We start from the raw sequence: 14225 nt of genomic DNA, 5'->3' as shown, positions 1-14225 counted from the left end.
GCACCTTTTGGGATGAGCACTGGGTGTTGTATGGAAACCAATTTGACAGTAAATTTCATATATTAAAAAATTGAAAATAAATAAAAAAATAAAAAATTCCACATATGAGTTAAATCATGAAAAAAAAAATTGTGGTTTATATACACAATGGAGTACTATGTGGCAATGAGAAAGAATAAAATATGGCCCTTTGTAGCAACATGGATGGAACTGGAGAGTGTGATGCTAAGTGAAATAAGCCATACAGAGAAAGACAGATACCATATGTTTTTACTCTCATGTGCATCCTGAGAAACTTAACAGAAACCCATGGGGGAGGGGAAGGAAAAAAAAAAAGAGGTTAGAGTAGAAGAGAGCCAAAGCATAAGAGACTCTTAAAAAACTGAGAACAAACTGAGGGTTGATGGGGGGGTGGGAGGGAGGGGAGGGTGGGTGATGGGTATTGAGGAGGGCACCTTTTGGGATGAGCACTGGGTGTTATATGGAAACCAATTTGACAATAAACTTCATATATTGAAAACAAACAAACAAACAAACAAACAAATTTCAGCTTACCAAAATCTGAATTATTTCTTCAGGCCTTTTATCTTCGACTGGAATCCCATTCACTTCCCTAAGTTCATCACCAACATGAATAAGACCTGAGAAGTAGCAAATTCGGGAAATTAGCAGACTTGCCTACAAAAGAACTGCAATTTGCAATTGTATCTATACTTAAAGCATTGTTTGGTTCCTTCAATACATTTGAGGAGACCTTTATGCTTCTCAGGTTTCAGATTCCGTGCCTCTAAAGAGCAGAACCAAAGGCTACCACATTATAATGCTGGCGAAAGAAAAGACATCAGCATCCTGGTCTTTGTCTAGAAATGTACATTATTTTCATTTAATAAAAGAATCTGTAGTTTGTTTTAAAGGCTACACACTTTCAGTAGTACTTTTCAAGTGAGAAACACCTGAAGCATATCTTACTATAGCTTCAGAAGTCCATGTAACTGTAAAGCAGAATGAGATTTATCGTTTATTTCAACAGATTCCCACGGTTCAACAGAAGAAAATTTCTTATTCCTTGTTTTGATGGATTACATCCAAAGATCATTTAGCCTCTTAATTACATGTTGGAGATGTTGCCCATGAAATGCACCATGGCCTGTCCATGCGCCTAGTGTTGAAACCCTTACCACTTCTGTCTGCTGCTCCTCCTCTCATGATTCTGGCCACAATAATGGCCCCCGTCTGCTCATCTTTCTTAATGGTGGCTCCCTTTTAAGAGAAAGAACAAAAAGTACTTGTGGGTAAAGGTGCGTAGTGGGTGGTAGGAAAGGAGACAGAAATAAGAATATTCATCTGGAAAAAGTGAAAGCAATTACAAAAAATTAAAGGTATGAGGCAGGACAAAGAGACATCATGCCCCTTTATCTTACAAAGCACTCGTGACTTGGTACAGATTTTCAATCAGACACATCATGTAAGGTTTTCAGCACAATTTAAAGATTTTTCAAATCTGTAAGCTCTTCAACATTATGAAAAGTAGAAATCTCCTCTTTCCATTATACTACTTTATATTTGAACACTATTTGTTTTTTCCCCTCGACAGCATTGGCTCATTTCACTTTGTCCTTCTAATACCCCATGAAGAAGGGAGGCCATATTGAGAAGGTTAAGTGAATACAAAAATCTCATCAAAATTAGAAAACTAAGACCCAGGCCATCTGGCTTTTAGTTTAGTGATACTTCTATAATAGCATTATAGCAAAGGAACTCAGACATAATGATAAAGAGAGAGAGAGAGAGAGAAAACTCCAAAATTAGTCGTATTTCTTACCTAATGCTAAGATAGACTAATGGAAGAAAGATCTGTTACTCCAAGGTCTTTATGTACTAGGACTGTGCTAAGAACAAGCAGAACCAACATTCTGGCATAAGATTAGGAAACAATTTTAAAGAGTCCAGAAATTCTTCATTTATGGATGTTCAGAAGCTAATTGAATGCTACTTATAAGAACATCAAGCACAAATGGTTACTTTGAACACCTTTTTATGACTTTCCTTCTAAGAAATTGGCATTGGTGTGGGAAAGCGTTCTACATGGCATCACATAGCTAAAAAGATGCACATTGGGTGACGGCAGAATTCACACCCTGAAAAAGAAAGTGGAATTTTCCCACAGGTCAGTAAACATGTTTATATCGTTAAAAATTAGTTATGTAAACAAAATTAGGAATCCATTTGTAATAAGTACATTTTATATGACAGCTATCACATGCATATCTAATAGTAGTAAAAAAAAATCAAATAATTAAGTAATCTGAGTATTTTGTGGCATTTTTCATCACCAAGCATCCATTCAAATCCAAAGACTTGAATGAGCATCTCTCCACAATCATAAAAACCAAACCCATAAAGACCCACCAATTAATGGTAATTTTTGCCTTTATTTAAATAGTTTACTTAGAGCTAAGATGACTAGAAATGTAATATTTTTAATAAAACTGGTATGATTAAATAAACTTTAATTTTCCTTAACAATATCTCCAACTTTCTCATCAAAGTATGGCTAATAGCAAAAGGGTCTGATAACCTAAGATTAATTACCCATTTTTTTGGAGTGTTTTTTTTTAACCAATTTTTTCTTTCTTTTTTTTTTTTTTTTTTTTACTGAGGTAAAACTGGCAAGTAACATTATAGGACTTTCAAGTATACACCTTGGCCATCTGTATGCACTACACAGTGATCGCCACTATAAGTCTAGTTACCACCCATCACCATATAATTGACCCAATTTTGTGCCCACCCCCAACCTTCTGGTAGCCACCAATGTGTTGTATCTATGAGTTTGTTTTGTTTGTTCATTTGCTTTTTTCTAAATTTCACATATGAATACAATGATATGATAATTTGTCACTCTCTAACTTATTTTACTTAGTATAACACCTTCAAGGTCTATCCATGTTGTCACAAATGGCAAGACGTCATTCCTTTTTAATGGCTGAGTAATACTGCACTGTGGATATGTGTGTGTATGTGTGTGTGTACGTATGCATACGTATATGCCATATCTTCTTCACCTATTCATCCACCAATGGACACTTAGGTCCTTTCCATATCTTGACCATTGTATACGATGTTATAATGAACATAGGAATGCATATACTTTTTCAAATCAGCATTTTTATATTCTTCAGATAAATCCTCAGAAGTGGAATAGATGGATCATATGATAGTTCTATTCTTTATTTTTTAAGAGTATGGAGAAATCTCCAGAGTTTTTTCAATGGTGCCTGCACCAATTTACACTCCCGTCAACAGTGTACAAGGATTCCCTTTTCTCTACATCCCCACCAACAGTTGTTATGTCTTGTCTTTCTGATAATACCCATTGTAATTGATGTGAGGTGATGTCAATTACAGTTTTGATTTGCATTTCCCTAATTATTAGTGATGTTGAACATCTTTTCATGTGCCTATTGGCCATCTGTATGCCTTCTTTGGAAAACTGTCTATTCAGATCCTCTGTCCATTTTTTAATTGTGTTGTTTAGGTTGTTTTTTTTTTAATTGTATGAGTTCTTTGGATATTAATCCCTTATCGGATAAATGACTTGCAAAAACCTTCTCCCATTCAGTAGGTTGTCTTTTCATTTCAACAATGGTTTCTTTTGAGGTGCAGAGTTTGATGTAGTCCTATTCATTCTGTTTTTGTTTCCCCTGACTTTGGAGTCAGATCTACAAAAACATTGCTAAGACACATGTTGAGGAGCTTACCACCTATGTTTTCTTCTTCTAGTAATTTTACAGTTTCAGGTCTTAGATTCAAGTCTTTAATACGTTATGAGTTAATTTTTGTGTAGAGCAAGACAGTAGTCAAGTTTCATTTACATGTGGCTGTCCAGTTTTTCCAATACTATTTATTGAAAAGACTCCCCTTTCTCCACTGCATGTTATTAGCTCTTTTGTTTAAATTAACTGTCCATGCATGTGTGGGTTTAATTTGGGGTTCTCAATTCTATTCCATTGATCAGTGTGTCTTTTTTAATGCCCATACCAAACTGTTTTGATTACTATAGCTTTGTAGTATAATTTCAAGTCAAGGAGCATGATCCCCTAAGCTTTCTTCTTCTCAAGATTGCTTTGGCTGTTTGGGATCCTTTGTGGTTCCAAATTTTAGAATTATTTGTTATAGTTCCATGAAAAATGACCTTAGAATTTTGAGAGAGACTGCCCTGGATCTGTAGATTGCTTTGGGTTGTTTGGGCATTTTAACAATATTAATTCTTCCAGTCCATGAGCATGGACTCTCTCCATTTACTTGTGTCTTCAATTTCTTTCATCAACGTCATAGTTTTCAGTGTACAGATCTTTCACTTCCTTGGTTAAATTTATTCCTAGGTATTTTTTTTTCTGATGCACTTTTAAATGAGATTGCTTTCTTAATTCCTCTGATTATCCATTATTAGTGTACAGAAATGCCACAGATTTGTTTTGTTAATTTTGTATCCTCCTACTTTACTGAGTACATTTATTAGTTCTAACAGTTTTTGGTGCAGTCTTTTGGATTTTCTATATATAGTATTAGATCATCTGCAAATAGTGATAGCTTTAGTTCTTCTTTTCTGATTGGAGGTCTTCTTTTTCTTGCTTAACTGCTGTGGCTAGCCTTCCAGCACTGTGTTGAAGAAAAGTGGCAAGAATGTGCAATCCTCTTCTTGTTTCTGATCTTACAGGAAAAACTTTCAGCTTTTTACCATTGAGTATGTTGTTAGTTGTGGGTCATATATGGCCTTTATTATGTTGAGGTATTTTCTATCTTTACTTACTCTGTTGAGAGTTTGTATCATAAATGAATACCGTTAAATGATTTTTCTGCATCTACTGAGATATGATTTTTATCCTTCATTGTGTTAATGTGGTTTGTCATGTTGATTGATCTGTGGGCATTGAACCATGCTTGGATGCCTGGACTAAATCCCACTTTCTCATGGCTTATGATCCTTTTAATGTATCGTTGAACTGAGTTTGCTAATATCTTGTTGAGAATTTTTTCATCAGTGTCATCAATGATATTGGCCTGTAATTGTGTGTGTATGTGTGTGTGGTGTTCTTGTCTGGTTTTGGTATCAGGGTAAGGCTTCCCTGATAATATTACTCTGGAAGTACTCCCTCCTCTTCAGTTTTTTTGTAAGAGTTTAAAAAATATACAGATTAAATCATTGGAAGTTTGATGAAATTCATCTGTAAAGCCATCTGGTCCTAGCGTTTTGTTTGTTGAGAAATTCTGATTACTAATTTAATATCCTTGCTAGTAATTGGTCTATTCAGATTTTCTATTTCTTTATGGCTGGTCTTGGATAATTGTATGTTTCTGGGACTCCATTTCTTCTAGGTTGTCCAATTTGTTGGTATATAATTTGTTCATAGTCTCATGATTCTTTATATTTCTGTGGTGTTAGTTGTAACACCTCTCTTTCATTTCTGATTTTACTTTAATCTTTTTCTTGATGAGTCTAGCTAAAGGTTTGTCAACTTACTTTTTTTCAAATAACCAACTCTTAGTTTCATTGACCTTTTCTATTGTTTTGTCTCTTTCATTTATTTCTGCTCTGATCTTTTTTTTTTACTTCTTTCCTTTTACTAACTTTGGGCTTCAAGTGTAAAATTCAATTATTTGAGATTTTTCTTGTTTACTGAGGTAGGCCTGTATTACTCCGAATTTCCCTTTTAGAATCACTTTTGCTAAATCCGAAAATTTTGGTTTGTGGTGTTCCTATTTTCATTTCTGTCACTTGGTACTTTTCAATTTCTTCTTTGATTTCTTCAACGACCCACTGATTGTTCAGTAGCATGTTGTTTGATCCCCATATTTTTGTGGTTTTCTCAATTTTCTTCTCGTAATTGATTTCTGATTTTACAACACCATTGTGGGTGGAGAAGATGCTTGATATTTCATCTTCCTGAATTCACTAAGTTTTGTGACCGAACATGTAATCTATCCTGGAGAATGTTCCATGTGCACTTGAGAAGAACGTGTATTCTATTCTTTTTGGAATGAATGTTCTGTACATATTAAGTCCATCTGGTCTAATGTGTTGTTCAAAGCCACTGTTTCCTCATGGATTTTGTTTGGATAATGCATCCACTGATGTAAGCGGGGTGTTTTAAGTCCCCTACTAGTATTGCTGACAATTTCTCCCTGTTAATCTTTGCTTTATAGATCTTGGTGCCTCTATGCTGGATACATATATATTTATAAATGTTATGCCTTCTTGTTGGATTGACTGTTTTTCATTATGTAATGCCCTTTTTTCCTATTACTATAAGTCTTTATTTTAAAGTCTATTTTGTCAGCTATAAGTATAGCTACACCAGCTTTTTGTTTCCATTTGCATGGAATATCTTTCTCCATTCTTTCACTCTCGGTTTATGTGTGCCCTTACTTCTGAAGTCAGTCTCTCATAGGCAGCATACAGATGTGTCTTGTTTTTTTCATCCATACAACCACTCTGTGTCTTTTGACTGGAAGGTTTAGTCCACGTACATTTAAAGTAATTAGTGACAGGTACATACTTGCTACCATTTTGTTAATTGCTTTCTGGCTGTTTTCAGAGTTCCTCTCTATTCCTTTCTTCTTTTCTCTCTCTTCCTTTTTACATTGCATTTAGATTCCTTTCTCATTTCCCTTTGTGTATTTACTGTAAGTTTTGCCTGGTGGTTACCGTGAAGTTCACCTAGAACTTCCTGTGTATATAATGGTCTGTTCTGACAGCAACTTGAACATACTCTAAAACTTTACGTTTTTTCTTCCTGCCTCCCATGTTTTATACTTATGTCACACTTTACACCTTTTTATTTTGTGCCTCCTTTAATTATTGTAGTTTTTATTATTTATTTTATTGTAGTTAATTCTATTCATGTTGTATCTTAACCTTTACACTTGCCTTATTAATGACTGATCCACTACCTTTACTATATATTTACTTTTCCAGCAACATTTTTACTTTCCTATGCTTTCTTTTTATTACTTAATGCCATTTCTTTTCAGTTTAGAGAAGTCCCTTTAACATTAATTATAAAGCCAGTTTAGTGACGATGAACAACTTCTGCTTTTGCTTATACGTAAACTCGTAATCCCTCCTTCAAATGTGAGTACTAAACTTACCAGTAGAAACTTCTAGGTTGGAAGTTTTTTCCATTCAGCACTTTGGATATGTCATGCCACTCTCTTCTGGTCTGCAAAGTTTTTTCAGAAATATCTGCTGATATCCTTATGAGGTTTCCCTTGATATAAGAAGTTGTTTTTCTCTTGTAGCTTATAAGATTCTCTCTTTCACCATTTTATTTATAATGTGTCCTGATACGGATTTCTTTGGGTTCTTCTTATTTGCAACTATCTGGGCTTCATGGACCTGTAGGTCCATTTTCTTCTCTAGATTAGAAAAGTGTTCAGCCATTATTTCTTGACCTAAGTTTTCTGGCCCTGTTTTCTACATGGACCCCTATAATGTGAATGTTATTCTATTTGATATTGATTCAAACATTCTTTAAGTTACCTTTATTTTTTTTTCTCTTTTCTTTTGGCTGCTCTGTGTGGGTGAGTCCTATTGCTTTTTCTTCCAGCTTGCTGATCTGATCTTTGGCTTCATCCAGTCTGCTGAACTGTTCTAGGGTATTTTCCAGTTCTGTATTCTTCAGCTCTGTAACTCCTGTTTGGAATTTTGCTAGATTTTCTTTGTTGAGGATCTCACCGTGCCCATCCAATCTTCTTGAGTTCAGTGAGCATCTTTACGACCATTACGCTGAATTCTTTATCAGACATATTGCTTATCTCTATGGCATTAATGCCCCTGTCTCATATTTTGTCTTCTTCTTTTGTTTGGAACATTTTCCTCTGTCTCCTCATTTTGCCTGACTCTGTGTGCTCATTTCTATCAATCACCTCTCCTAGTATTGAAGCAGTGACCTTTCAAAGGAGAGTCATGTGGAGCCCAGAAGTTCAATCCCTTCTAGCCAGAGCTAGGTGCTCAAGAAGCATCCCCTGTGTGGTATGTTATGAACCTGTTTGCTGCAGCAGGGCTACGTCTGCGATGCAAGAATGTATCAGGCTGGTGCCCAGCTGGCTGTGATGCATGGCTGAACTGAGTGGCACAGGCTGCACTGTGGCCAAGGGGTGGGCGGGACTAGTGCCTGGCCCAGCTGTTACGCACAATCACAGTGTGGGGACTGGCAGGGTTCCTGGCTGGGCGCACCCCTCAGCTCCAGCAGATTAGAGAAAAAGTTCCAAAATGACTCCCACCGTCACCACCTTTAACAAAGTAGATGCAGTCACAAACATGGCACCGTCATATTTGTCGTATTTGTGACTCCGTCCCTGGGGAAAGTTCCAAAAGCTTCCCGCCTTGCTGGCAAGCACTTTAAGATCAGTAAGTGGGTCTCCTTCGCATATGGTCTAGGTGCTTTTCAAATCAGAGTTTTTGTGTTGGGTCCTGGGGTGAGTGAGTCTGCACACGAGCCCTTAAGAGCAGGCTCTCCCTTCCCTACAGTTCTATGATTTTCCTGCACATGATCCCTACTGGTTTTCAAAGCCTGGCATTTAGGGGGCTCATCTCTTTCATGCAGGATTTAAGGCGCTGGGTGCCTGGTCTGGAGCACAAACCCCTCACTCCAGGAAAACTTCTGTATTTTTGAGATCCTCCTTGACTGTGGATCACTGCACCTACCGTGTGTGTGTATGTGTGTGTGTGTTGTTTTTTGTTTTTCTTGCAAGTTGGTGTCTCTGCCTCTCCTATCCAATGCTGTCCTTTTTGTCCTTTATCATAGAGGCTCTGTTCATCCAGTTTTCTAGTCTTTTTCAAATTATTCTATATGGAGTTGTGTATTTGTTGTATTCATGGGAAGGAAGGAGTTCAGAATCTTCCTACACCACCACCTTGAATCCAAGTCTCTGCTCATCCATATTTTATAGATGAGAAAATAATCACAAACGGCTATGATCTAAGATCAGAAAATTAGCGTACAGTGAAGTCAGGACCTATCTAAGGCAAACTGATCAGAATGCTATTTTTAGTCTTAACTATTCGATATTGCTTACCCTATATCTTTAACCTTTTATTCACAAATTATAAGTTCACTGCCCTTGCATTAGCTTATCTACGATGGACATCACCAATTCCCTCCTTCTCTGTATGCGCATATGCCCTATTCCCATACCAAGTGGTGAAAATGGTCCTAAGGCATGTAAGCCTATAGGAAGGCTTGCAGCTGCCAGCTGGGCCTCTTGAAATACTTGCTCTATGGGAAGTCAGACACCATGTAAGAAATGACTACTGCCATGCTGTGAGGAGGCCCACCCAGCCAAGTGAAGAGGTCATCTGGAAAGAGATGTCTGATCAGCCCCCATTTTTCTGGCCATCCCAATCCAGGCATCAGTCATAGGAATGAAGTTCACAGATGACCCCAGCCTTAGCCACCACCTAAATGAACATATGAGGGACTCTACTTAATAACCACCCAACTGAGCCTATCAACCTCTAAAACTATGATATATAATGTTGTATAGCCACAAAATTTGGGGGTGGTTTGTAACACAGAATTAGGTAATTGGAGTAAGCCTCTTGCTTCACTATGATTTACACTATTTTTCAATATAGGATCATCCAGTTTGTTGTGCTTAATGCTAGTCCTTTTGACTTATTCCGTGATTCAATGAAGCTGACAAATGTTTACTGAGAGCCTACTCTGTGCCAGGTTCTAAGGGCATGTAATGTATTGGTGAAAAAAACTAAGCATTTCTGCCCCCTCATGGAACTTACATCTAACAAGACAATAAACGAACGATGAAATAATTAGACATATAGTATGTTAGAAAGTGGCTACTACTGTGGGTATGAGAGCGGCAGGGAAGACAATGTAAAGACACAGGCTTCAGTAAGAAGATGAAATCTGAGTAAAGAAAGATAAAAAGGAACGAAGGAGTTAGCCAAAGAGAAAGAATAGATGAAAACAGTACAGCAGTGCTAGGATGAGGCTGTAAATGGAATGGAGTGATCCAGGAAGAGCAAAAAAGCCAATGTGGCTGGAGTAAGGTAAAAGGGGAGAAGCAGTAGGAAGTGAGAGTAGATGGCATCAGGGAGCCAGATCATGTAGAACTTTGTAGATTATATCGTGGGGGCTGTGGATTTTATTCTGAAAGAAACAAGGAGAAGCTGAACAGCGTGAGTGAGTGTCATAATCTAAAAGGTTCACTCCACCTACTGTGTTAAGAAAAGAGTGCAGGAATGCAAGGGCTAAAGCAAGGAAACAAACTGGGGGTTGTTAAACTAATCCGGGGGAAAGATGAAGGAGGCTTGGATCTGACTGGCAGGAGGTGAAGTGATGAATAGTCTGGATATATTATTGGTACAGCCAAAAGGATTCCCAATGGACTGGAAAGGGTACATGAAAGAAGAAAGGTATCAAAGACTGACTCTGGTTTTTGGCGGAGCAATTAGGAAGATGGGATTGTAATCAACTGAGAGGAGGAATCCTATGAGGGGAATGAACTTGGGGACAAAGATCAGTTTACTTCTGGACACGTGAAGACAGAGATGTCTATTCGACATTCCAGTGGAGATATCAAGTACACAGATGGACATACAAATTTAAAGCTCAGAAAAAAAGATCTGGAAGAAAAATCGACTTGGGAGTCACTGACACACAGATGATTTTTAAAGCCAGGGGCTGGATGAAATCACTTCTAGAATGTGTAAAGAATAGCACTGCGACACTGAAGGGTTACTGTGTTACAGATACAAACCTTGAAACAGGGGTGCCTGCTACCTGCTGATTCTACCTATCCCCGGAGGGTGAACCATGGACCCTGAGAAATGATCTCCCACTTTCTACATGATGCTAGCCCTTGACTCAACCTTCGTTTTGATCCCTTCATTCTTGAAGACTTCTGCTTCCATCTTTCTTTCCAAACTCCTATTACCACAATTCTTTGAGGTATTCTTAATGGAACGTACTTGCGTGAAAAGAAGATCAAAACTCAATAAAATAGAACACGTTACATGCCATTTTGTACAAAAGTCTACGGTCCTGTGGCACAGATAGCACAAGGAAAATAAAGTTGTATCTAATGTTTGAGTACTTACATATTTCCTTATGTAATTATTTTGAATTTATTCTATGTGATTTTGACCCAAAAAATAGAGTATAGACTTCGGGTTAGATTGAGAAGTTAAAATTCTGGTTACGTTTGTCTTGCTACTGCTGTAAAATGGTTGATAAAAGAGGACCTGATGAGCCCATGCTATCATGATGTCTCCATAAAAAATGCATGTCCTACAACACTGCCAATATTCTAAGACCTCCTTAAGCAGGCAGTGCTGTTGATGCCAGGTTGAACCTTTGAAATCAAAGTGGTTTCAAGCATCATCTACCAAACATTTGCATCAAGAACATCTGAGACAGTTAAAAAATCTAGATTCCCAGGTCCCACCTGAAACCTACTGATGCAGACTCTCTGGGGGTAGAGGTGGTGAAGTTTGCGTTTTAAGTAAGCACCTCAGGTAATTCTTAGGATACCAAAGTTGGAGCAGCACTGTTCTAAAAGAAGCAAGAAGGAGAACCCATACAAGAAACTGAAAATTAAGATCATAATCCACTCACTCACTAAGTGAAGGTCACTTTCTTAAAGGGTGCCTAAAAAATAATATTTATTATTAATTATTTCTGCATAAAACAGATACAAATTGTTCCAAATTCATGGGGAGGGAGGATAGCTCTGCTCCCTGCATCCTGACCATTGTTTTTCTCTCCTTCTCTCAATTCATTTATCCATCCCTCCCCTTAAACTATCACCATCTCACCTTTCCATTGCAAACACCTACATGATCTGTGCTCACTGCCTCTTTTCCCCGGAAATGGTCCTCTCCAACAACCATCATCTACGTATCATTCTATACAACATTTATATAGTGCTTGCATAATGCATAAAGCATACAAAGCATTTGAAGTACATGACATGCTATTTGGCATTCAAAACACTCTAGAAGAGGCAGATCTCCTGATTTTCAAACAAGAAGCCTCAGCCTGCGAGATTAACTGACTTGGTCCTGCAAGGATATAGAGCAAAGAAGGGACACCAGACTACCTCCCACTTAGGTCCTCTAATCCAAGCCTGGTGTTTATTTCACCACATTATACCTCAATCTAACAGACAAAAGTAAACTCTTAAATCATATGGATAAACTAACCCCTTCATTGTTAAATCTTATAGCCTTTACTCTTGAATCATTTGCCAAAAATTTCCTGACGATCCAATCACTAGAATTTTACTTCAGCATTGCTTCTCGCGTCTTAACTATTTCTGACTCTTACCACTTGGATTCATTCTCCTAAGGATGCCTTAGATTCAATCTTCTCTCGGCTTCCGCTTCTCCCCCACTTTCTACCCCTTTGGTAGTTGTGGCTTTTCCAAGAACCTCTCCAAAATGACAAGTGACATTCAACAAATGTAAAATGACAAGTTTGTTGAAAATAACCATTTCCTACTTTTCTGAGTAGTACATTTTTTAAACCTTAAATGTATTCACCCAAGCATCCTACTTTACCTTTATAACTGTCAAACTAAAAGTAATACACTAATTATCATTTGGATGAAATAAAGTTCAAGATAAGTAATTCTCCTCACTTGATTTCATATTCCAAGGTTGAAATGACATCTGAAATCTTAATACTCATCTCAGAAATCCTAACAAATAATTTGGGAATTTCTTCGTCCCATGTAGATGTTGTTGTCTATATGAAGTTTTTTATTTTTATTTTTTTTAAATACAGTTCCTTGAACAAGAAACACACAATTGTGGCTCAGAAGGAAGACAAAGGACAAGTGACTACAGTAATTTTTTAAAGTAAAATAACTTCAGAGTACTTGAAATTGCTTTAGATTGCCTTGAACATAAAAATAATATAAAACATAAACCTAGTTTAGAGAAGTTAACTGCATATGTTTGGGGAAAAAAAACTTTTATTAACTTACTTTTAAATAATGGAGAAATGAATATGGCAACTTTTAATTCATGTAGAATAGGCAAAGAGCAGAATAAAAATTGTGGATCCAAATGAAACAGCGTTAAAAATTTTAAACACCCCACATTTGAGAGGAAGCAGAAAGGAAAGTTGCTTTCAAGTATATTATAAAGTTGTCAAATTAAACCATGGTACATGAATAAGGAACTGAACAATCCCAAGAAATGCTGAAGATAGCCCCTGCATATACAAACGTTACAAATCTGGAAAACATCCTCATGCTTCAGAGAAGTAATTTTTAAACAAATTAACAATTCAACCAATTTTTAAATTTACCTGGTTCCCTTTCCTAAATCTCTAGCCTCTTCCTAGCACCTGCCGAGCCCCACAAGCTCCAAATAATCATAAGGAAACTTGAAATTTTCACTCCCATGCATCTCCTTCTATTCTTGCTACCTGAACGCATGGTACTTCTCCTCACCTAAGTAACAACGTTGTGGGTATTTTGTACTCCCTCTCTTCTCTTGCACTGTGTATGTAAAAATTTGCCTGGTCTGATCCACTCTAACTTGCCATTTACCCCAGTTCAGATTCTCCTTTTAAATATTCTATATTATATAAACTTGGACAAAAGAGAGCTAACAAAGGATGATGATGTCAAAGTTAGATCTAATTATTTAAGCTGTGACATGCTTACTAGCTATAAAGCATGTGATATGCTCAGTAACAAAGGATGATAACACAACTGGAGGTTATTTTCTATACTTCATTCGCGACTGCTTTTTAAATTGAAACTAATTTGCAGCAGGTCCAGTTAAAACTTAAAAAATCTCAATGCAGTGCATGCCTAATTGCTTTGACAAACATTTTGAAGATGTTCTTTGATCAAGAGAGGCTCAGGACATAAACATTGCTGGTGGTGTTTTAAATGTTAGCCCACGAAGCCAACACACCAAAAGCCACTGCCCCTGGGAAAACTACAACTGATCAAAGAAATTATTCCTAATGAATTCCTGAACTCCTCAAGATGGTCAGCCTTTCGGTTATCCAAGTGCCTGAAGTTGTCAAAACAAAACAAAAAAACGTATTTATCGAGGGATGCACAGAAGCCACCAAGAATTAGTCACTGTATGGTGATAGACCCTGAGGAAGATCTTTCTACATCCAAAATGCATGCCATCTATCCTTGCTAAGTATATCACCTTCTATTTAATAAACACC

The 14225-nt window shown here is 37.1% G+C and overlaps 1 protein-coding gene across 7 annotated transcripts in view; it reads right to left on the bottom strand.

Annotated features, from left to right (window-relative positions):
* Positions 1–14225, bottom strand: part of MPP7 (MAGUK p55 scaffold protein 7) — a 301509-nt gene that overhangs the window by 96671 nt on the left and 190613 nt on the right. For all 7 annotated transcript variants that reach the window (XM_058681606.1, XM_058681609.1, XM_058681612.1 and 4 more), the window contains 2 exons: positions 1179–1260; positions 556–641 (listed from right to left, as the gene is read on the bottom strand). In XM_058681606.1, coding sequence (XP_058537589.1) covers positions 556–641; positions 1179–1260 — 168 coding nt within the window. The remainder of the gene's footprint in view (positions 1–555; positions 642–1178; positions 1261–14225) is intronic.

Source organism: Neofelis nebulosa, chromosome 8 (assembly GCF_028018385.1).
Source record: "Neofelis nebulosa isolate mNeoNeb1 chromosome 8, mNeoNeb1.pri, whole genome shotgun sequence".
Taxonomy (NCBI): Eukaryota; Metazoa; Chordata; class Mammalia; order Carnivora; family Felidae; genus Neofelis; species Neofelis nebulosa.
Note: the sequence above shows the minus strand (reverse complement) of the source record. Positions and strands in the feature narration are given on the sequence as shown.